This window comes from Dermacentor andersoni, chromosome 1 (genome assembly GCF_023375885.2).
Source record: "Dermacentor andersoni chromosome 1, qqDerAnde1_hic_scaffold, whole genome shotgun sequence".
NCBI classification, from domain to species: domain Eukaryota; kingdom Metazoa; phylum Arthropoda; class Arachnida; order Ixodida; family Ixodidae; genus Dermacentor; species Dermacentor andersoni.
Window position 1 is genome coordinate 63,682,155 of NC_092814.1, and position 25,269 is coordinate 63,707,423.

The following is a 25,269-nucleotide window of genomic DNA, read 5'->3' on the forward strand; positions in this document are numbered from 1 at the left end:
TTGTACCTCACGTTCGCGCTTACGCACTTCACCTGCTGTACAGGGCAGGGGGGAAAGACAGCTTCGCTTTAACGTAACTACGTGATTGGTGAGCTTGGTCGCATGGCGCCTCAAACACATAGGCGCAGCTAATCGTGCACTTTCGATTCTTTAAGAAAACGCCCACCTATAATTCAACGGCAGCTGGGCGCACTGAGCCGAAACGCGGTGTAATATTGTAGAACATGTTCGCATTGGCCTTACTGCATGTCTGCTTGGCACTTGTTTTATAGCCAAACTAGCAGAAATTCGAGCCATCCGCGCATATGGAGCTTTTCGCAGCGAAGCTGTTAAGGGGAGTTCCGCAGCGGTTTTCGTTTCGGCGTGGTCGGTATCGAATGTCAGCCAGTGAACAGCCAGTAACGCAGCCTGCATCGCAGCCCCGATGCGGCCGTAAACCACGCCGTCGGAACGCGCAGCCGGACGCCAGCGTCGGCAGAGCTGGCGCAGCATACGGGAACATGAGTTGGATTTAGCGGATAGTATAGTATTACTGAGCTAGCATATCGTGATGCGTTCGCAAAGTCTTTGGCAGATTTCGGGCGGTGGCGAACTCCTATATAGATTCCAAAAAATGTGATAATTCCTTCACGCAGCTTCGCTGCCTTTGAGGTATGAGCTGCTCGGATTTGCAGATATCTACTAGTTTTCTTTTTCTCTTTTTTTTCCTGATTACCCCGGTCGCCCGGGCCCCGCTTAGTTGATATCAAACGAGCGATCTCAATTTCTAGCCAACCATGCGGCGGTGGTTTATAGGGCAACTGCGAAGACGTCCATATGCTCACGTTTTAGCGCATGACAAATAAATTAAATTAAATTAGGGGGTTTTACGTGCCAAAACCACTTTCCGATTATGAGGCACGCCGTAGTGGAGGACTCCGTAAATTTCGACCACCTGGGGTTCTTTAACGTGCGCCTAAATCTAAGTACATGGGTGTTTTCGCATTTCGCCCCCATCGAAATGCGGCGGCTGTGGCCGGGATTCGATCCCGCGACCTCGTGCTCAGCAGCCCAACACCATAGCCACTGAGCAACCACGGCGGGTCGCATGACAAAGAGCCATGTGAGTGGTTCTCACAACATGAGTTATTTGCTTGTCGTTTATTGTGCATTTGCCGCTTTCTCTTCCCCAAGCTTCTCGCGTTTGCAGCGCGGTTGAGCAAGTTAGGTCAAGCGTGCAAGTTAGGTTTGCGTGAGTTATAAACGAAGGAAATGTAATCCACGCAATGTGTGACTGTGGTGGACATGCTGCTAAACCTCGGTGCGCCGTTATCAACTCTCAGTACCATCCGTGTCTATCTCGGAGGTCCGTTTACTGGTCTCGAAGAATACCGTGCAATTGTCGAGGTTTCTCCTTTGTTTCGTCAAATGTTAAAATTTGTGACATGCTTTCTTTTTTTTTTTTTTTTCAGGTGTCGTCAGCAGCGCTAGAGAACTTTATCACTGCTGTGGAGCAAGGGTACTGCAAATATAAAAATCCCTACCACAACAACCTGCACGCAGCAGACGTCACCCAGACCGTCCATTACATGCTCTACTCAGCAGGCATCGGTGTAAGTAACAAAAAAAAAAGATACGTTACGATGCTTACTTATTATCGAAACAGCACAGTTGACATTATTCTTCATCTAATTATTCGCAAAATACAAAGACTGACAAAGAAGTGAGGCTCACTCTCCAGTGTTATTCACTTCATGTCTTCAACTATTCAAGATGTTATGGGGAAGAATAAAGTTTCAACGGAGCATATCTCGGCACTCTGCAGCTTGCGGTTGACATTGTCTTGTTCTGCCACGCTGTAGAGGGCTTACAACTAGGGTTATGCGTTCTCAGAGCTCATAGCAGCAAAATAGGAGGGTGTCCTTTCACACAAAAATCCGAGTTTATGAAACTTTTCTTTGATGCGCAACGAAATTCCGAGTTTTTCGGACTTTTTAGCATTATTTGTGTCTTAGTTTCGCCCATACCCTAAAAACAACCTTGACAGCAAAAACAAAGACATAAACAAAACAAGGGGGGGGGGGGGGGTCCGTATATCCGCGGGTATCCTTTTTACAATTCACTGTAATGTATAGATTCTTATTTACAAATGTTGCAAGTGTGTGACCAGACAACGTAACATGGCAGAAGGCGTGGTACGAAAGCGCTGAGATCAGGGGCCGAATTAATGAAGCTTTTCGTCCGCTCGTGCCATTTCCCATTGATTTACCGTCTTCGCTAATAGGTACGTCATCATCACTGGCTGACATCTGCTTTTACGAACAATCCTAGCATAAGCACGTTTTTGTCAATACGGGCTGAGAAATACAGTCATGTAGTCCGTAGATGCCCTTTTCACCTGTAAAGGGTGCACCGCCGCAAATAAGCCTTTTCTGCGGTGAAGTTACCGAGTGCATCCACAGGCACAGCTTTTGTCGCTTACCTCTTCTGCTGCCCCAAGAAGAACATTTTAAGTGAGATTCCTTCTCCTCGTTATTAAAAAATAATTAAATGATGCCGCTGTCAGGAAGCTTGCGCGCAGAAGCTGAAAGCATGGAGGCGGCGAGATAACACTATAACGATGGCCTCACCAAAATGGAGACAGCATTCTACGCAGCATATAAAATGCAAGACCGTTGCGCATCTAATCAGCCTAGCTGAGCATCCGATGGCACTGTTCATGACATAGACGCCACACGCTACTCAAACGACGTCGAAATTTTGCATTGTAACTATCTTCACTATCTTATGATATTGCCAGTGGACATATAACATCTTTTACTGACAGCCCCAAGTAGTTTCGTGTTTCCTAGCTCCTTATATTGACTAACTCTTCGTGCAGCCCATTTCCTGGAAGTAGACATGTGACTTCCTGGAAAAGTCGCGTGTTTCGTTTATCTTCGCTGCTCGTACTATCGGTTACCCACGACCATTCGTCGCACCACGACGTGTATGTGCAGATAATTCCTTGGCAGTTTCGCGAATGTGGGCTGGCACCTCGCCTTCTTCACACACTGCCCAGGTTAAGCCAATGTTATAGTCTTACGAACAAGTCCCTTGCGAACGAGGGGCCGAATTTGCAAAGCTTTTTGTTCCTAAGTGCTGTTTGCTATTGGCTGACTGCCTTCGCTAATATGCTAGACATCGCGATTGGCTGGCGTCCTCTCTTACGAACAGTTCTAGCGTAACAACTTTTCTGTGAATGCGGGCCGAAGGGATCTCCGCTAATATGCCCGTCAGTGGCCTGATTGGTTGAGCTAATGTTTTGCGTTGCTTTGCCACGCTGAGCGAATTTATTTTTCCGTCACCGCACGAATGCAGTTAGGACACCGCTGACGCAGTTTGTGAGTGTAACAGCGCCAATTCATAAGCGCATGAAGTGTTCTCTCTTTTTTCTTTTTTTTTTAAACGTACGTTTCGTCAACACCTAATGTTTTCCTTCTTTTCGGTTCTTCCCGCAAGTATGCATCCGAAACATTTGCGCATCTAGTTTTATTTTTGTACTTTCATTTCGCGCAACTACTAGATTAGACAATCGAACTTACTCCTCTATATCTGCTACCCGTGTTTCTTATATTTTGTGTAACTTTCATGAACTGCACCCCTTATCACGTGCAAGTGTATCGAAGCTGGAAGACCAGTTTCGATGCAGGCTGTGATCTTTCTTTTCAGCAGCAAAAGTTGAAACTCCTGTAATTTAGTTGATAATGCCAACTGCCTGTGTATAAGCAGACCGTTTGTGCAGCCACGCTAATGGATCATGCTTGCATTCCAGGGCTGGTTGACAGAACTGGAAGCATTTGCCACCTTGTTTGCAGCAATTATCCATGATTATGAACATACTGGAACAACCAACAACTTCCATGTGATGTCACGGTGAGGTTTTTTTTTTTTTTTTACATACTGTGAATCCCTCATGAGATTATAACAGGAGGATAAGTATAATGGCAGAAGTTGCGAACAGAAAGCAAATATAAATACGTTTTGTTTGGCTAAAAGAACAGAATTAATTACACCGTCGCAGATTCAAGATATGGGTACAATTTAAGGTAACCTAGGCGAATCTGAAAAAAAAGAAAGACAAACCGATTCAAGCAAAAACCAGTAAACACGTGATAAAAAATACGTGATGAGCATGATAAACAGAATGCAGTCATGCATATAATGCATTATAAAAACCCTCAGTGTCAGTAGAAATAGCCCGCCAAGAAACTTCGTCTCCTTGTCGCATTCTTAAGAGAGATTGGTTTGATGGACATGCGGTGAAACACCGCAGTGATGTTGTAAGAGACGCTCGGGTGGAGCAATTGCCGGCCTTGATCGCCAGGCTAAACCTGCCTGTTCCTACAACCCACCACCACCACCACCACCACCACTTACAGACTAAAGGGTATACATTTTAAATACTATAACATCGAGAAGAAAGGGGGAAACTGTAATACTAGGCAGCTAATAAAGTATGCAATATTATATAGAATGAGGGTGTTTACAAGAAGTATGTCTAAAAATGTTGATAACAAAGAAGCAAGCTAAAATAAATGAATGAAAAGTGCTAGCATACGAAGATCAGTGACAAAGCAGAGCAAAGAAGTCAAAGCTGTAAGGCGAGCAGATCCTTTTTTCCACAGAATTAGCGAAGGTGTCTAATGAGCAGCTTCTACTAATGGACTCATTCAGATTATTCCGCTCTGTTATCGCTAAAGGAAATAATTAATTCTTAAAGCAGTCGGTACGAAAAGAATATTCGTTGAGTGTTAGTGCGTGTTGAAGTCGCGTTCGTCGTGTTTCATAACCTCTGGAGATGTATATCTAGAGGTATCAGTGTTAAACTGGTTGGTGTAGAAGCTGGTACATAAGCTTAAAACGGGCTATAACTGCTCAGTGTTGAACTGTTAAGATTCCGGCTTTGTTAAGTAGTTCGGTGGGCGAGTCTGTTATTTATTAATGCGAAAGCATTACATGGTTCATGAAGCGAAAAATCCGGCGGCGTGGCCGGAGATGGTACAAAAGGTCACGTGGTGGCAGAGACGCGCTCGTGCCACTGCTCGCGCGCTCGTCGTCGTCTTCTTCCACAGCTGCCTCCGATGCTGCTCATCATGCCAGCGTTCCCATACTGCCCCTCCATCTGCGAAGGTGCTGACGGCACTGGCCCACTGCCAGTCGGTGCGCAGACATTGGTGAGTTCTGTCGTGCGCTCCGATGGAGGTAGTTCCGACGGAGATGGTACAAAAAGTCACGTGGTCATAGATACAGACCGTGCCGGTGGCCGGTCTATACGTATATAGCGCCGCGCGTCTCGGCGCTGCCAGTCGGTGCGGTGACTTCGGTGAGTTCTGTCGTGCGCTTCGATGGACGAACCTTCGGCTTCGACTTCTCAGTACATAGCTGCGCCCGGTTCCTTTGGACGTCCACACAAGTACGCAAACGAGGCCGAGGCACGTTATGCGATAAAAGGTACAAGGCGACGTGAGAACAAAAAGTCAAGGGGACTTAGGTATTCCTACGTGGATGAATGCGAAAGCATTGCGACGCCTTCCCGATGACGACACTTTTTGCGAAACGTAATGGTACTGTTTTTACGTCGCCTTGTATCATTTATCACATCGTGTGCCTCGGCCTTGTTCGCGTACTTGTGTGAACGTCCAAAGGAGGCGGGTTCAGCTACTCACTGAGACGTCGAATTCGAAGGTTCCTCCATCGGAGCGCACGACAGAACTCACCGAAATCACCGCACCAACTGGCAGTGTATCAGTGCCGTCAGTGCCTTCGCAGAGGGAGGGGCAGTATAGGAACGCTGGCCTGATTAGCGGCATCAGAGCCACCTGTGGAAGAAGACGACGACGAGCGCGCGAGCAGTGGTGCGAGCGCGTCTCTGCGGCCACGTTACTTTTTGTGCGATCTCCGGCCACGGCCACGGATTTTCCGCTTCATGAGCCATATAATGCTTCTGCATTAATACCATTACGTTTCGTAAAACGAGTCGTCATCGGGAAGACGTCGCAATGCTTTCGCATTCATCCACGTAGGGTACTTAAATGCCCTTGACTTTTTGTATATATACCGTAGTACTTTCCTTTGTACGCCATTTAGTTTTTTTTTTTTTTTAATTAGTTGCTTAGTGTATGGGAATCAAACAACATTTGCGTACTCGAAGTCTGACCTGACAAAAGTTTTATAAGCCAGAATTTATGTATAGAGTGGTGCTAGTCGGAGGTGTCTTTCAAGAAAGAAAAGGAATTTCATTGCAGTGTCTGTAACGTTGTTAATATGTGACCGTCACTATCGCGCTGTGGTATCGATTTATTCACATTACTTGCCCCTTTCCCTGGTCACATGCAGTGCACCTTGAAGCTATAGTCAGTGACAAGTCGAGAATGCAGCGGCAATGCCCCACAACATGTATACATGCATCAACAAATCGTCTTGTTTTCAGCTCTCTCTGGATGGATGCTATGAGCGTCTCCTTTGGAATGGAGTGGTGGGCTGCGCCACCAAGCTCTTGTTATTATATTTCCTAGTGCCCTACCTATGTTAAAAAGAAAAAGAGAAAAGGAAAAAAACACGAAGAATTCCCATAACCAAACTTTCTGAAGCCCTATTGGGAACTTTGTTTTTGTATGGCTCTGTTGTTTGTCGTTTCCCTACTTTTCTTCCACCAATCTACCTATCGCCTCTTACTAATCTCGATTGCGGACATCTTTGCTTTCCCCCTGCTCTCGCTCACCCCAAGGGCTTCAAGGAGGCCAGAGGTGCCTAACTCGATCGCTGAGCAGATGTCTTCCCATTCTAATAAAACGTGCTTCGTCGTTTCCCTAGCTTTACCGCAGCAAGCACATGCTTCTTCCTTCTTATCTCTCGTTTTATAAGTGCGTGTTCTAAGACATCCTGATCTCGCTTCGAAAAGTAATGAGCTTCCCTTGAGTTATCATAAACTGTTCTTTTTCTGATTTAGTTTTTCTTTCCCCTTAAGTAGTTGCTCATAGCAGAATCCTTTTCCACTGCCGCCATCCATGAGATTATCTCAGCCTCTCAGACTTTCCGCTTGACGTTCGTTGTTGCCATGTTGCTCACCGGTCGCATGCCGGTAAGCTTCCTAGTTCTTTTCCTCCACTGTGAATCAATGTTCTTCCTTTACAAATACCTGAACACTCTCCCAGCCTATTTACTTTCTTCCATATTCCTCAGCCGTTCTTCATAATCAATTTTGCTGTGAGCTTCCCTCACTTCAAAACTTGTCCAGCCCATATTACCCTGCGCAGCTTCAGTTGTAATCTTCCCGTGAGCGCCCAATGCGAGGCGTCCCACTGACCTTTGGTTGCCATCGAGTCCTGATTGTACCCCTGATTTCAAGCAAACAACCGCATTTCCAAAAGTAAGCCCTGGAACCATTACACCTTTCCACATACCCCGGAGCACATCGTACCTATTTTGTCCCCATAACGCTCTGTGTTTCATTATGCCCGCATTTCTCTTCCCCCTTTACTGTGATTGTTTGTTTCTGTGTTTCCACATATCTTTTGTCTTCGTTTATCCATATACAAAGGTATTTATATTCTTTTATGCGAAATAGTTCCTGGCCCTGTATTGACACTGTCTGTTCACTGTTTTCATTTAATACTATAACACCTGATTTTTTAACACTAAATTTCAGACCTAAATTCTCGCCTTCCTGTCCACAGATATCAGCCAGACGTCGCACATCACTTTGCTTGTTAGCTAGCAACACAATGTCGTCCGCATAAAACAAACCTGGAAGCTGCTCCTCTACTACTGTATCTGCCTGTTTGTATGAGAAATGAAATCCTATATTACTTCCCTCTAGCGCCCTTTCCATCCTCACCATGTACATCGTAAACAGCAGTGTGGATAAATGGCACCCCTGCCTCAGTCCCTTGTTGATATAAACCATCTCCTCGCTCCTCATCCCTTCCCATTCAATGCAAACGGCATTTTCTAGGTAAATCTCTCTCAAAATCTGTAGACAATCGTCGCCTAAGCCTTCCCCTTCCAGTACATCCCACAAGATGTTGCGGCCTACGTTGTTATACGCTCCTGTAATGTCTAAAAAGGCCACATATAACGGTCTGCTTTCTACTCTTGATATTTCAATGCACTGAGTAAGAACAAATAAGTTATCATGCAAACGCCTACCTATTCTGAAACCATTCTGAAGTTCTCCCAAAACTCCATTATTCTCTGCCCATTCTTGCAGCTTTAATTTGATTGTCTGCATTGCTAGCCTGTATATTACAGATGTAATGGTCAACGGTCTATACGAGTGAATTCTATCTTTTTCCCCCTTACCTTTATAAATTAAATTAATTCTACTTTGTAGCCAACTATCTGGTATTCATCTATCTTTTAAAGTTTTTTCTATCGCTTTCAACACAGCTTCCTTACTTTTTGGTCCTAGTTCATTAATCAGACTAACGGGAACCTCGTCTAATCCTGTGGCTGTGCGCTTAGGAATTTTCTCTTCGGCTTTCTTCCAGATGAAATTTGTCAGCACCAGCTCCTTTTCCATCTGGTTCTCTTTCATGCTCTTTTTTTTTTTCTTAAGTGCAACCACGCCTTGGAAAGAGTCGGCTTTTATTTTTCGGATGTGATTTAATGTCACGTCTTCTTCCAATTTGTTTCCATCTTCGTCTAGGATGTTGTTGTATTGTTCCAGACTTCCTGCCTAATAAGTTTTTGTCGTTCCAAAATATTCTAGGTGCGGCCTTCTTTTTCTCACGTATTTCTGACAACCAACGTTCATTCACTCTCACCTTTTATGTTTCCTTGAACTATTAGTTTAAACATAGACTTTTTTTCTCCCGGTATATTTCCCATTTTCTGGCTACTTCGTCATGCGGCAACTGCGCTTTTTTGCCTGCCTGTGACTCGGGATGCTCTCTGTAATTCGGCAATAGCTTCTCGCATCTCCCTGTTCCACCAGCTTTTCGGTTTCTTTTTTCCTTTACAATGAACATGTTGCTTCTCTTTCCATATTTCCCTCGTTATTACACTTAGAAGCTCACTGTATTCCCACTCTTTGCTTGGCCATTTGCCAAGTTCTTCCTCGACTCTTGTGACTCTATTTATTATTTGTTCAGCTTTCAAATTTGGACTGGCCATTTTGCGCTCCTTGCTCTCTTTCCCAACTACATATCCCATATTCAAAATGCGTTTATGGTCACTCCCTATGCTGCTATACCCATCCGCGTCAATGACCATTTCTATCAACTTATCATGAATCCCTTCTGCCATCAGAGAGTAATCAATGGTCAATTGCTGGTTTCTCACTTCCCACGTTGTCTGTCCGTCACACTTAGGTCCTGCATTCACGATAAGGAGGCTATGTTGCTCACAGAGATCTAGCGTTGGCTTCCCGTTGTTGTCGGTATAGCCATATATCTCCTGTATGTGGGCATTCGTGTCACCGAATAGGACAATTTCGGCATCATTCCCAAAGCCCTTAGTATCAGCACTTAGTCATTCAACTAACTCTTGATTCTTCTTTCTGCAATTATTTCCGGTCCACTACTGTGTCACGCCCAGCCAAGTTTTCTTTCCACTCACATTGTACATGATAACCAAAGATGCTCTTAACATTTCGAATTTACTCTTTTCCATTTGGCTCCCTCATGGATGAGCATTCCGACTCCCCCTCCCTTTATTTCCGATTTAGTTCTGGTGCATCCTTCCCAGACACAGTTCTCAATCACTAGCGGCTCTTCCGAGCCTCTAAGGTGCGTTTCTCTAACCGCATACATCCCTATTTTTTCTCTATTTAACTGCTCCTCAGCCTATATCCACTTTTCCTTTCTTCTGCCGCCCTGCATGTTTATGTAGGCTATTGCATGGAGGCATGGAGGCTGTTGCCTTTTCTGTTTAGCGCGTCATTTAGTCCACCTGCTACTACGACAAGGTTGTGTCCATGGGTATTTTCCGCGAGCTTTGCTTTTGCTCGCTCCATGACAGCACCCAATGCCCGCCCTGGAAATGTCCCTACCACCACTCTTTCATCGCCTTTCACCCTCTTCACAACTGCTTCTGAGCCAGGTTTGAGTCGCCGGCAATAATCACCATTTCACTCTCTCCTACTACCAAGGCTTCTTCCTGCTTCCCTTTGCCATCCTTTTCCGCGTGATTCGGACTTGACAAGGGACATTGACCCCTGCGTTCCTGCTTTTCCTTTGTGGCCGCATTAAAGTGCGTACAGCTCTTTCCAGCTGCCCCCTCCCCACGTTGCGCGCATTGCCCGTGCTTTGTTGGCACTCCCTTTGCTGTCACGGCGGGAGACTGCGTTCCATTGTCACGACCATTCTCTCTCGTGATGTCGGCCCTATTTTGCTTTTCCACGGCTGCTTGAAGTCTTTTTTTCTACCGCCTTACGTGCATTACGCTCCATACTTAGCTCATTTTTTAGCTATTCGACCTGTTCCACAAGCTCATCCTGGAAAACCTCCATTTTCTTTAGTCTAGCATCGACATCACAATGTCTGCCGATTGACTCGATTTCCTCTCCATTCTCATCCTTCCCCTCGTCTACCTTGAGGGACCCCCCGCACACTGCACGCTTTGCCGTCTTTCTTGCCGTATGTTGCACTTAGCTTTTTCTAATGCAAACGCCGAAGCTTTCAGAGCACGTGCCTTCTAGCAAAGGCTGAAACGCACAGAATCGAAATCCTTAAAATGCCGCAAAGTAATTATCACCAATGTTTTCGAAGCAATAAATTCCGCACAAACTTAAGGTATGACACGTATTCGCACGTGTTCAAACACGCGGCCACGCTCTCTCTGTCCTACCAAAGCAATATTCCCAATATCAATGCACACACACTAAAACCACTAATAGCTAATAGTCTTGCCACTTCGAAACTACTATTTAAAGGCTATAAAGACTTAACGTTCCACACAGTTGTACGTGTTGAAACGCGTGTCGAAAGGACGCTCTGACTATCCTGCAAAAACAAATGTACACGAAACACACCCGCGCGCACACACAAAAAGAAAAGAAAACCAGCCAATTACTATTTAAAGGCTAAAAATCCGCACATCTAAAAGAGAAGCAAGCTCAAAGCGTGCACAAAAAATTTATGTTTACGTCGCCGCCATGGAGCCCTTGAAAAACACGTCCGTCCGCCACAAACATCACCGCACACCACCTCTGTCCACGTCTTCAGACGGTGCGAAACTCACAGCCTGGTGGGGAAGCTTTTTTTTTTTTTTTTGCATCAGTTGTGACATACATGTCTGTGAAGGGATCAATCGGGCCTTTGCTGGTGCTGTACCTCCGTGGTGTGGTGCACGCACACACAAAGGCTAGTTGAGGTCGTAGAGAGAAGGTACACGTGTGAAGCGGAATCCCTCTCATTATCGCTTCACTATTTCTTGAAGCATGCGAGGTGCTGATCGGTCGCGATTTTTTTAGAGAGGAGCCTATCCTGAATATTTGACTTGTAGCTAAAGATCAAGATTCCACTCAAGCACTGTTACTAAAAGACAAATAAATCCGGCAAATTTATTTTTAGACGAAAGCAATATTTTATAAATATAACGAGAAAATGCTACATAATAAACAGAACGTTAATAACGTTATTTTTGTTGGAATTATTGATCTGTTTACGTCATGTACAATGTACAAGGCACTGAGGGCACGTAATAAAAGCTGTCTCAATCAACAACTTGGTGGAGCTACATTAGTAGTATAGAAAACGGGGACTGGGGAGGGGCTCACTGCGGAAATCCAGGGCGCCCCCTTCTCGCTCTGGATCCGTCAACTCGGTTATATAGGTTTGTCTGTTCAGGCACGTTTGTTCTGGATTTAAAACAAGGCCGCTTTTGTTTTACAATGATGTTCTAGATGCTATTCTTTGTCCACTAATTCAATTCTAACAATGCGTTTGCTAACAATTCATTTGCAGCATCCACTAACTCATCAGTTTTCTTGTGTTTTAAAATAATGCTAGTATCAAAAGTGCATGCAATAAATTTTGCAGTTACGTCAATTGTCATTTGCAGAAGCGAAAGAAAATAAACATGCTAAGGTTAGTTGAACAAGCTTTGACTTCATTCATAGATGAATTTACTCCTTATAACAACCACTTATTGACACGGGCAATCCAATCAGCTTGAACTTTGCAAGAACCAGTGTTTCACTGTGCTGTTTCTTTTCCTTGCAGGTCAGAAACTGCGCTCATCTACAATGACCGATCGGTTCTCGAAAACCATCACATCAGTGCTGCTTTCCGCCTGTTAACAGATGATGATCAGAACATATTATCCAGCCTAAGCAAAGAAGAGTACAAGTAAGTTGTTAGCTTTTTTTTAAATTAAACCGAAACCTAACACATAGGCTTTACTTATTATCATGGTTCCAGCTTTTAGAGCGCAGCTCTTAGGCGCCCGTTCCTCCGTTGAGCGTCGGCATGCCTCGGCGTCCCTCGTAACCGAGCGAACAAGCACAGCGAAGTATGAAAGAGCGAACGTGGAGTGCAGCGGGTGATGAAAGACGGCGATAGCGAAGAAAGCGGAGGAGGAGGGTATGGCGAAAGCGTGAGAAGAAAAGCGTAGTGCGCCGCAATACGGGCTCTGCGGCAACAATTGCTACGAGATGGCGCCAGAGTAGCGTGCGTCAGACATATGGAAACAAAGCACTGCATGAGCGGAGGTCTGTCTGCGGCGGCTGCTGTGAATCGCGCCCGCGCGTCACCCACGCGCTGCCTCTCGCGATCTCCCGATTAGCGAGGCAGTCGCGCCACATTCCGCTCCATTTTCAACGTGCCGCATGAGACAGAATGTCCGCACAGCGCAATATATCGCGAAATGAATACACGTATAGGGCTGCGCTCAAATTTCGCATTAGGGGGTATCGTAATCGTCGGTGAATACTTAAAAAAAATTGCGGTACAACATGCATTTCTTTCAGGACATAGTAGACATTCCACGGCTGCCGATACATGCTTTCAAATGTTAAGCACAGCTTTCTAAATACGAATACTGAAGGTTGCACATGTTGTGTCAACAAAGCAGCCATACATTGAAGCTGCTCATTAGAGAAGGCCTGTAATAACCTGCAAGAGCCCCAAGTCATGAATGGCTTGTGTAATTAATATTTTACTGGTCTAAAAAACAAAAACTGCATGTCCAAAGTATTCCTGGAAATTGCCTGAATAAACATTCTGGTGCTTTAATTGTGCTCAAATGTATCTCAAGCCAGAAAAAGCACGGTAAGTGGGACCTTGTATGAAGCATTCATTTGTCTAATTAATTTTACACAAACTTTATGCACTGTTTGACTGCTGGCGTTTCTATTTGTATGTCCAACTTAGGCAATTTGGTGTGCATTTTTTTTTTTCAGATTTACAATGACACAGTGCACACAGTAGACTTCCGTTAATCCGCCTCCAGTTACCTAAATTTTTCGACAAATTCGATCTTTACCATAGTCCTGACCGGCACCCATGTATATATTTGGGCCAGAACGTTCGTTATTTCTATCCTGAATTTGACATCTGCTTGGTAATTCGAACTTGACTGGTCAGCACGCGTGCGCCTGACCCCAATAGCAACCCGTCTGTCTTGGCGGCATCTAACAATCGGCGAATGCATCGAAAACACAAAATGGTAGCTCACAATGAATGATTACCGCATTTATCTGATTCTAAGTTGCCTGCGCGCAATCGTATTGACCCTTTTCGCGGAGCAGTATATTCTAGAGAAACGAGATGGCGCTTTCGGCAGCGCGCCGCACGTAGCCTCAGCGACAGCGCACGAATACGAAACCATTACCGCTTCCACCTTGCTTCTGCGCGATCTGGGGAGGTATTCTGCAAGAGTCCACCGAGCGGACATGTCCATTTCGTCTGGTGCTGAAGTGTTGATTGGCATTGGCGCCTCGCTGCTGCGGACGCACAGCCCAGCCCAGCCAATCAGAACTTCAACAGCAGACGAAATGGACATGCCCACTAGGTGGACCCTTACATTCCCCAGCTATCGGAAATTCAACTGAGTTTTCGCTAACGCACTGTACTCCAATCATGCTTGATTGAATCATGTGGATTGAAGACGTGTGCAGTAGGTGGCTGCAAAAATATTGACTGACATATTAAGGAAAGGAATGAATCTGTGTGGCCAAGTTCGCGGACCATTGCTGTAACTGTCCGTACGTGTTGTACGGCTTTCCTCGATGATGCAGAAATTTGCTCATCCGCCAGCGTTGTATCGCTAACCTTCAAAGAAAGTGTTTCAGCCCTGGAACGCCGGCAAGAGTGAGTACCGATCGTTAAACAATGACAAAGGGAGTAGCGCCGCTTCGTGTCATAGTAAGTTTCACGCAGAGTATCTACACACATCTACCCCAACTAGCACGGAAACTTCCATCTACTCTATCGCCAATGTGTTAATAAGTGAATGGGTGCACACTTGAATATATGCGCACCATATACGTCTAATAAATGACGGACTACGCCGATAGCGCACGAATGGCTGAAGCTTAATGTTTCGCGACAGTCCACAAGAGTAAGCGAGTTAATAGCGCTAATGTATATTTGCTAAAAAGTATTGCAATGTACAAATCAGTTACGTTTCAAGCCTTGCGCGCACAGCAAGAATAAATCTACCGCAACTGAGCACACCCGCGAGCGATTTGCCAAATAAAGAAGGAAGAGCAAAATAAACTAATCCTGATTCAATTTTGCGTAGCTATGCAATTTTGCATTTTGCAAGTTTGCATAGCTTGGAATACATATTTAGCCCTGCTATTAGAACAAGAACAATATACGCTGCTCGCGCTGTTCGGACATAGCTTAATCAGCTCCGAAAGCGTTTTTGCATGTTCTCTGAAGCTGTGGCCAAAGCTTCCTGTCGTCCACCCAGTCACCGTTTACGATACCTCTCGAAACAGAGGTTTTCTAAGCCGCGCCGTCTGCATTCACACCCATTGCAAACACTGAGGCAACGGAGGCAGTTAACGCAAGCAATGGACGCGTCACCACGTGATCAAACATGGCAGGAGGGATCGCCGCGAAAAGGGTCAATACAAAACAGAGTTCGCGGCGTTAGCAGCAGTTTATTGTCATCGCCATTTTCATCACAATGTGGCTGCTGAACATGGAGGAAGGAAAAAAAATGATAGTGTACTATGCACTGTACACTATAAAACAATTGAGGAGAGGCCCTACCCCCCTCCGTGTGATAGGAGAAAAGTGAGGAAGAAGTCGTGGTATTTTTCGCTGTAGCGGCCATGTTGTCGGGACACAATGGCTGTTTTATGGTGGTGTGTGCTCATGTGTGTGCTGCCCCGTAGGTCTCGTATCGTGGCAAAGGTGCCGTATGTGCAGGATTGCGTTAGATCCGTGTTCCTGTGTTATCCAGACCGTGCTCTCCCGGCTGTTGTTGTGGCCAGGGGGGACTGGAACAAGTAAGAAAGTTACAGTGACGTTTCACTTCGCGAACGCGGGTGACACGTAAGCGTATGGGTGCTACAGCGTACACGAAGCTATCGGCCCTCGGTGCGCCTAGACGCCTAGACTGTCCGCATCGCCGATCGCTTTCAAGATAGGGCTCACGCGTTGGCGCCATACGCAGCAGCTGCCAGAGCAGAACCCCCCCCCCCCCCCCCTCGTTGGGAAGACGGTGCGCTTTCTCCCCGCTTTCCTCCCTTGCGCGCGCGAGATTGAACCGCCATCGTCGGCTCACTGTCGCACGCTTTCAGTCACACATACAGCAAACGGCGCGCAGAAACGATGTTATCACGCGACGAACCTGGTATGTCCATTCCGCGCACAGCACCCGTAGCAACTGCCAGAGGAGGTCGACCCAGCGCGCCTCCACCTACCCTCTTAATTCCTCCAAGATGCTTCGCCTCTTTTCTCCGTTCCCACTTTGCTCAACGCCACCTATTTTTTTTCTCTAGGCGGCGTTGCCAGCGTTGCTTTGCCGCGCGCTCAGCACGCTCCTTCGTACTTTCTTCGGCGCGCGATTCTCTTGTCCACCTTTAGGTGGCTTAATTCATCCTCGAGTGTTAACTTCCTTCACAGCTTCAAACTAAATATTGCCAATTTCAGTGGCATGCCACTTACGCCTGCACGTAAAAGCGCGAAACGAGCGCGCATGCAACGCCGTACACCACGTACCACTCCACAGACAATCTGGAAATCTATTAGCTGAAGCGCAGACTCAAACCGCTGTGCTTCAGAATATGCAATAAACGCCTTGACGGTCAGTGACAGCTGTGCAGTGTTCCGGCTTTTGACAGCGGACGATGTATTTGTAGCATGTAAAACAGCCATGTTGAAGGATGGGAAAGAAACGGTCACTGTGGGTAATTAAGGGATTAAGAGAAAGCTTTAGCTCGGGCCCAACTCCGACGCGGCCTATTCAAATACATGTAAAAACGCAAGAACGTTTTTCTGACATAACCCCTGGACCGATTTCAATTAAATTTGTTGCATTTGAGAGAACAAGTTAAATTCTAGTGACTGTTCGTCGCGGAATTTTTATTTAGGTCTTGAATTTTGTTGAAAAGATTTTCAAAAATACGAAAATTTGAAAAAAATAGAAGCACGAAGTTTACAGATTCATAGCTATGCATAAAAAAATAGATATCACGGTTCTGTAAACGGCATCCATTAGATCATTCAAAGCGGACAAATTCGGTACGTCATTTTATATCTTCCGTAAATTCGTTACGTTGTTTACAAGGGTTCTGCAAAATCTGTATTTCCATATTACTAAATTTTTTGAGATTTATGTGTAAGATATCAATTTTGTCCGCTTGAGATGTACTATTAGATGCAATTCATGGAATCGTATTATGAATTTTTGTTGCTGAGTTACAGAGTTGTAAACTTGATAGTTTCGTTTTTGAAAATTTCCGATTTTTGCCAATTTTTATAAAAAATTCACGACCTAAATAAAAAATCTGAAACCAACAGTCACTAGATTTTAAGTTTTTCTTTCAAATGCAACAAACCTTGTCAAATTTGGTGCAGTGCTTGCCGAGAGAAACGAATTCTCCTTTTACATGTATTTAGATAGGAGCACCCGAGCTAAAGCTTCCTCTTAAGGGCGCAGGGAAATTGAGGTTGGCGGATGCGATGCAAGAGTGAACAAGGCTCGACAGAGGAACATACGCATACGCCTGCGCAGACATCAAACGGCTTATGGTAGCACGGTCAACGCGCTAGCGGCACGCATGCGCACTTACTGTTCGGCGCTGCGCAGAGCATATCACAGAACGTTGTTTCCGTGAAGCTCCACTTACCGTGAGAACAATATAGCTCAGGCCGTAGTCAGTATATTTAAACGCGTAATGGCGTTCTACTCTGTTGGCCTCTTCGTCGGCGCGCTGTTGCTCGTCACAACTCACGGCTCCGTCACGGCTCCGTGGTGCGCAGCCGGCCGAAACTTGTTCAATAAAGCAAAATCATTCCTATAACGCCACCACCAGCATACGTGTTTGTTCTCATAAGCTGCAGATGGGCTTGCAGATGCACATCGTGATGCGCATAAAGTGTGCTGCCAGTCATCGCCTGTGCAGTCTTGCAGTACATCCAGTGAGAATGCACACATTTATTGTCAGAAAAGCCGGCAAAAGTAGCGGGGAATCGGCCTCACAGTCTAACGTGCGGAGTTTATTGTGAACTGCTTTCAACGCTAGAGCACAATAGTCGGACAAAATCACTTAGATAGTGGTATCGCCATGGTATGCACCACGATCGGATCCATTGGTCGGATCACCACGGCACGCGCACGTCTGCGCAGCCCGGCGTGGTTGCCTGCCGAAGGCGAGAAAGAGAGGAGAATCTGCCCCGATAAGATGACGGAGTACCTTCCGGCGTCACTGATGGCGAATTCGACGAATCGCACCAGCGCGCACTGGGGCACCCTGGGGCGACGATGATGGGATGAAATTGCGCCCGGGTGCGCACCGGTGCGGTTTGCCAAATTGGCCATGAGCTTCACAAAGAGTGACCTCAGGGTTTCTCCTCAGTTTTTCTTTCCTCCAATCTGCTGAACAAGTTTTCGCGTCATGGCGACCATATGACGACGATATGACGACGCGCGCGGGTTTCAGGCTTTAAATGCGATAGCCTATTGAAAAGACAAGTTATTCTAGAAGGATAGATGTTTGGGCTAGTTGGACACATCGTTAAAAAGTTGCACTAGCACGAAACACATGGGATGGAAAGACATGGTTTGCGCTCATGATTTCCATGTTTTCTTTCCGTCCCATGTGTTTCGCGCCAGTTGAACTCTTTTTTATAATTTGTTCTACATGCTAAGCTAGCGGCAACTGAGTCACGTCACATGTTTTCGACACTCCAGAGGCTTGCATGCATCGCAGGACGAACTTTCGGAGATACCAGTTTCATTGCACGCTGATTGGTTGATTGAGCAATACCGCTCAAATCATACAACGCGCCGTGTACTATGTCACACGAAAGGGATAGTACGACCGATGCACGAAAGAAGACTAATTAAGCATTGATACAGAGCAACACGAACTTCTTATCAAGCCTGGTAGCAAACCTCCTAAAATGTCATTGTTTAGCTTTACTCTCCTTACTTAAGTCACAATATTGTTTGTTTATCAAAGTATTATGTTTACATTCAGCGCTATGATGAAGATTTCTATCTTGTCATCACTTGTCGGCAAATTCAACAGTTGCATATCCATATGGAGACAATGCGAGGGGCCCCGAACCACCCCTCGGGCTTGGTGAAATAACATAGTCTGCGGGTAGCATACGCTGCTGTGAAAATCTCAGCCAAGTTTTGCTGCCGTAAGCGGCGCATGGAGCTCGCAAGCGGAGCGCAAGGTCACCTTTCTCTCAATCGCTCTCTTTTCAAACGAAAGCCTACTCCTCACTCTCTCCTGGACGCTTTATTTCGTAATGAAGCGGATTCCCATACGCGGCTGCTATTGCTAGCTGCAGTCGGCTACGCAGCGTAGATACCACGGCCGCCGCAGTGCCACCACGAGTCCACACTGCGGCCGTCTGAGGAAAACGGCGCTTGGCTTACATTTAGCATGTCGTAGGCATTAAAATCGGAAGTCGTGGCGTCTACGTTAACATACAAAATGAAATTTGAACTGCACGCCACAGTGACACGTAGAAGGCGGAGTGTTGTGGGCACGTCCCACTCCGCCGTAGCCTTCGCAGTGCAAGGAAGACGGAACAGGGACACAGCAGATGCGGTGTTTCATTGCCAATAACTCCAATTCTGCTGAACTCATTGAAGTACTTTTTACGGCAAACTGTTTCTGAAATAACCTATTTTCATTTCAAATGCTTTTCTCCACTTCGATAAAAAGTGGTTTGCCCTTTGATATAGAAGGCATTGCATGTTACTCTGAAACTGACCATAGCTGCTCCAGTGCACCTGTGCAAAATACACCGTATCTAACAGTCACAGGTACGCAGGCATTAATATGCCTTAGCTTAAACAGTTCAGAAGAGCTTTGACCATAGTTTTATAACAAGCAAGAAAATTTTCGTTTTATTGATCTACCACATTAGTTTGATGACATATTATGATGTTTAATTGATGTACCTCGCATTCGCTACCATTTATAACACCCACACTGTATCTCAAGCTCGGCACATACAGCCTTATGATCGGATGATTTAGTTATTTTATGCCACTCAGTAGTTTTACTTACATTCAAAACACATACAGGGCTATAGCCTGCCCATATCTGCATCTTGACACAAGCTGTACTTACTGTGTCGCCAGTTATCTTCAGTGGGCAGAGTTTTGGATTCCTTGAAGTTTCTACAAAATGTGCAACACCTGTATTATTAGCTTTACAAAACTGTGCTGATATATTCATAAATAATATTGACGTAGCTTGCTCTCAAGAGTATGACCACAAATACAGTCGACTCTCGTTACAACGGACCCTGATAATCCGACAAAAAACGTCCGTTTTATCCGAAGTCCGTAATATCCGAGACGCCTCACTTCCGAAACTTTCGTCGCGATGTCTAACAACTTTATTGCAGACAGTGAGTGCCGAACGTCCAAAGTAAAAAAACAAAAAAATACAAAGCAAGTCGCAGTTTCGCCCGAAAGGCGAATCATCGATTGCGATAGCAAATCAAGCAAGATAAGCGCGGCAGCAGCAGCGAGCAAATTGACCTTCGTTTTGTCTCTCGCTTCAACGCGAACTAAACGTCGAAAGCACAGCCCATACGAAGCTACCGACACTGGGCGCACTTTGTCTACATCGCAGATCCCTTTGAAAATGATGCTCGCGCGGGCGCGCACTTCGTTCACATCACAGTTCGCTTTCAAGATAAGGCGCCGGCGCGGGCGTTCACTTTGTCCACGTCGGAGATCGCCTTCAAGATACGGCGCCCGCGCGGCCGCGTCGTTAGCAGCCACCGGAGTAGAAACCCCCCCCCCTCTTTCCCTCGCGCGCAAGATATTGAGCCGCGATCGTCGGCTGGCCGTCGCAAGTCAGTTGCCAGCCCATGTCAACACGGCAAAAGTCAATTTTATGCGCCTGATTTTGACAAAAATTGCCGCTAATTTCGTCCGCTGTAGCCGAAAGTCCGTTGTACCGCGGCCCGTTAAAAGCGAACTCGGTTGCTTTCATAAAATAGGTAGAACAAACTAAGGCTGAAATGTGGTCCGTTATATCTGAAAGGTTGTTATACGCGGGTCTTTTGTAACAAGCATAGACTGGATAACTAGCTGCAAGCTTACTGCGCAATATATAAAAACAGACCTTGCACTGCTGCTAGCAGTGAGTTAACTACTACTCGATGTTTGGTACAATTACTAATACAGAAAGTTGCGTTTCACAATCTTTTCAGAGAATTCCGTCTGTTGGTTATTGAAATGGTCCTGGCAACCGACATGACCTCTCACTTCCAGCAAGTAAAGACCATGAAGACAGCCCTGAGTCATCATGATTTCAGGTAGAAGCATGGTGGAAAAGACATGCATGCTATCTGTGGGAAACAAATGTCTTGCATTTCTTGAGGCCAGTAACTGGTGTATATTTCAGCCATTTATGGACACAATTTTCTGAACCTCTGCATGCTAGCATTCAAGAAAATATTCAATTCAAGTAGAAATTGCAATATGTCAGGCCTAACCAGTCTTTGCCACTCTTCTAAAGTGAGCAAAAAATGTATATATACATCAGCCAGGTAAATGAAGTGATCACACCTATCTACAACAGTACTTACAGCACTTTCCAATGAACAAAAGCATTTTCAGTGTTTAATTGATAGGAGGAACAGTGCATGTTGCCCTTGGAGTAGACACAGGTAATCAAGCACAATGTGCCTAAATATCTTGGTTGTGTTCTTGGATAAAAGCCGCTGCTATGATACGTTAGGCTCGGGAAAGACTTTGAAATCATTTTAGAAAGGGCTACTTCACATGCCTTCATGTATGCCATAAGGAGCAGCCATCACTAAAAGTAATTAGGTTAAGCATAGAGGTTGCCTTGTCGGCAAGCGTTCAATCAAGGAGGCAGAAATCCTTTTGCTTCGTCTATATCCTCTGTTGCGCTTGAACCTTATTCACTAATTAGGTGTTCCCACTAAGCTACAGTAACCTGCGGCATTCTAATAAACGCATTAGAATTACAATTCCAAATTGTCACAGCATAACCAAAGTGAACTTCTTCAGAGCACACCGAAATCATAAGCATTTACTTTCTGTAGTTTTGACACTACAAAAGGAAAATAGCGAAGTAGCTGTAGCTTTTCAGATGTTTCCAGGATAGCGAATGAACACAGTCAAACTTGTTATTGCAAAGTTGCACCTGACACGGAAATACCTTCGTTATATCAATATCTGTCACCAGCATATATTTGTTAGATGCTTATACTGGCGAGAAGCATTTTATATTTATATTGTTATACATGAGAATTTGTTATATTGAGGTTCAGCTAATCAATGATGTATATCATTGATTAGTCATCATCAAGGACAAGACAGACCTCGTATACCTAGCGATGCACAGTACATGAATATGTAACCTATTTAAATGGTCATAGATAAGCATCAAGAAGAGTTTCCTAAACTGCCAACACAATTGCTCTTTTGAGTTGTATATCTTCTTCTTGTTCTTTTTGTCTTGTTTTTTTATCCTTGTGCACCAAATTAGAAGGCAAGTAGGCTGTTTTGGGGCACAGTAACAATAAATTCAAAATATATCAATGTGTACCCTGCACAAGCTGCACTCTTTCCACAACCTCTAGTACACTAATTGTAAAGATGTCAAATCCTGCTTGCCCAGTAGAGCTACAATCGACTAACAAGAACTTGCTTTCAATGCAGCCTTGACAAGGCCAAAGCACTCAGCTTAATTCTACACTGTTGCGACATTAGTCACCCAAGCAAGGAGTGGAGGCTGCATCATAGGTGGACATATCTCCTTATGGAAGAATTCTTTCAACAGGTAAGGAATAGTTTGTGTAGTTCTGGCTCTCATAATTATTTCTCTTTGATACATTACCTTGCTACTTAATTCAATATTTAGTTCACAACTGCCTTGATATGTGGCCTAGAAGCAAGAAAGCATGTAATGGGGGCAACTTGTGGAAAAGGAATGTGGCAATATTTCTTTTGAGTCTCTCAGGGCAAAAAAGTTCTATCCCACGCTGTCGTCGTTACAGTCATTGCTGCTAGGAATTTGAAAGAACACTAAATGCAAATATATCAACTCTTCAGCGAGTAGCAATGCTCATCTGGTTACTTTCCTGCCTACTTGTAACAGTTGAGGATCTTTTATATCTTGGAACGCAAGTAATTATCCATTCATCATCCACTATGAACAATCCATCAGGATTATAAAAAGCAAGCCTAACTAGCCCTAAAGCTCAAGAGCAGATTACAAAATAGGAGCTGGCAAATGTTGGTGGGATTGGTGACAACAAAAAGTCACAAATAGCGGTGTTGTAGGTGAACCCCCACAGAAGCTCACGTTAAACTAGCGCACAACAGTGCGTGCCAAGTGGCTTATTGGTTTATCCACTGAAACTGACATATTTGTGCGCTCAAAACTGACTAAACAAAATTGATTTTACATAATGTGATAGCATAATTGTCATGCTAATATTTGACACAATGGGCAAGCTGTCTGGTGGAATATACTTGAATTGTTTTGATGAGTGTAACACCACGCATAACATTTACTTTGCTCATAAATGTCATTGTGCTGTTTTCACAAATTACGTGCAAATTTCAGTGAGCCCATTAATTGAGCCTCTTTACACTTATTCTATATTAATGTTAAATTTACCCAACCACTAACCTATGGTGCTGAAGCTGAGAACATAAAAAGAAACTTGAGAAATATCTCGACCACGCAACAGAAAATCGTAGGTGTAATGTTAACAGAAGGGAAAACAGTATGGATAAGCAAGCAGGGATAGCTGATGTTCGGTTTCATTGAAACATTTAAATAATTGTGAAACTGTACTTACTGTTATGTATGCAAACTTAGAAAAATGGTTACTGGTCTTACTAGTTCTTATGCTTGCATTTATATACCCTTGCCTCTGTTTCTGGATGTGTCTTAGCAAAAACATGTTCCCTTGTATAGCTACACCATTGCTGTCTGTGATGTGTGTCGCTTTGACTGTTATTTATTGCTCTCAGATTTGTTACAGCCATTTGTCGGTGCGCTTGCATACTCTTAGCAAAAATGTGTTGTGCTGATGTACGTCACTTTGACAATTTCTTGCTCTGTACTACATGAGTGACCACATCAGGCAGGTAAAATACCTTTAGTCCCAAGCTCCTGGACAGTGGCTGTCCAAAAAAAAAGAATTTGAATTAAGATGCAGAGCTGGAGTTGAGTAGGTCATGTAGAGCAGGACATGTAATGCGTAGGGCAGTTAACTGCTGATCTAATTATATGAACAGGCTGGGTGCCAAGGGGAAAGTGAATGCAGTCACGCTTGGCAGAAGATTAAGTGGCATGATGAGATTAGGAAGTTTAATTGAATTATGGGGTTTTACGTGCCAAAACCACTTTCTGATTATGAGGCACGCTGTAGTGGAGGGCTCCGGAAATTTCGACCACTTGGAGTTAATTAGGGATCACAGTGAGGTACATTCTGCAGTAGACATAAAATCGGCTGATGTTAAAGGGACACTAAAGCAAAACCACAAACCAGTTTAGACTGATAAAGTGCTCTTTGAAAACTCTGTTGGCATTTATGTCACCATAATAGGTTGATTATTAAAGGAGAAAATGAAGGTCAAGGTTTCATTTTTTTTTTTAATTTCACGCAGAAAGCCATACGCCAGTAAGTCAGTGTGATGTCACAAATTTCAAAGTAATTTCTCGCATTTTGGCTCAGTAAAGATTGCTGAAACTTGCCATGTTCATTCTTTGGCTCCTTTAGAACACAATGTAATCAATCTTTACTGTTAAGTAATTACCTAGGCGCAGCAGACGCCGTCAAACTTCATGACATCACGGCGGGCATGGTGCGGGAACTTCAAGGCGGCGGTGCCACCCATCTTTCGTTTTTACCTGTTTTCTAGCCTACCAAGCATTTTCTTTCCATAAGAGTGATGTTTTCAGCATTGTGGTAGGGTGATTTAAATAATTTTTCTCTTTTGTGTCCCTTTACGTTAACCAAGTCATTGTTATGGTTGTATTTTATGATCCCATTACTTCTTATGATGCTTTTAACGACTTTTCTTTCTCCTCCTAGGGTGACAAAGAACATGAACTTGGACTTCCATACTCGCCACTGTGCGACAGGAACACAACGTTAATTGCGGAGTCTCAGATAGGTAGCTCTCTCGATGATTATACTGAAACATACTTGCCTTACAGGCTGTGCTTGTCCCATCATTTTCCCTAAGCTTATGGCCAATCTCTGTTTAAGGTTTATGCTTCATGCGAGCTCAACTAACATTGAGTTTCAGCTAAATGAAATGGAAGCTGCTGTCATGTTTTCTAAAGGTTCTCATGTCTCCTGTACAGCAACCGACTACTATAGTATGTCTTCTACACTCTGGCTGATCGGCTTTAACTCAACGAACAGTTGCTAACATAGCTATCTATCCCACAAAATGTGCATATTCTGCTTTCATCAGACCTCAGAAACTTGTTCGTTGTAATATTAAGCAACCAAACATAGTTATTAAATAATGATGTCCATGCTGTAACATTTCTTGTGAATTTACTAGGTAGCAAGGTATTGAACAAACAGCCTACAAGCAAAATTTCATTTCAAATCATTGAAAATGCCTCTTTTATCTATTATTCTGTAAAAA

General features: G+C 44.5%; 1 protein-coding gene across 7 annotated transcripts in view; it reads left to right on the forward strand.

Annotated features, from left to right (window-relative positions):
* LOC126546001 (dual specificity calcium/calmodulin-dependent 3',5'-cyclic nucleotide phosphodiesterase 1A-like) overlaps positions 1-25,269 on the forward strand; it is a 615,937-nt gene that overhangs the window by 581,447 nt on the left and 9,221 nt on the right. For all 7 annotated transcript variants that reach the window (XM_055061558.1, XM_055061556.1, XM_050194058.3 and 4 more), the window contains 6 exons: positions 1,452-1,592; positions 3,794-3,894; positions 12,186-12,311; positions 20,832-20,936; positions 22,312-22,432; positions 24,702-24,783. In XM_055061558.1, coding sequence (XP_054917533.1) covers positions 1,452-1,592; positions 3,794-3,894; positions 12,186-12,311; positions 20,832-20,936; positions 22,312-22,432; positions 24,702-24,783 — 676 coding nt within the window. The remainder of the gene's footprint in view (positions 1-1,451; positions 1,593-3,793; positions 3,895-12,185; positions 12,312-20,831; positions 20,937-22,311; positions 22,433-24,701; positions 24,784-25,269) is intronic.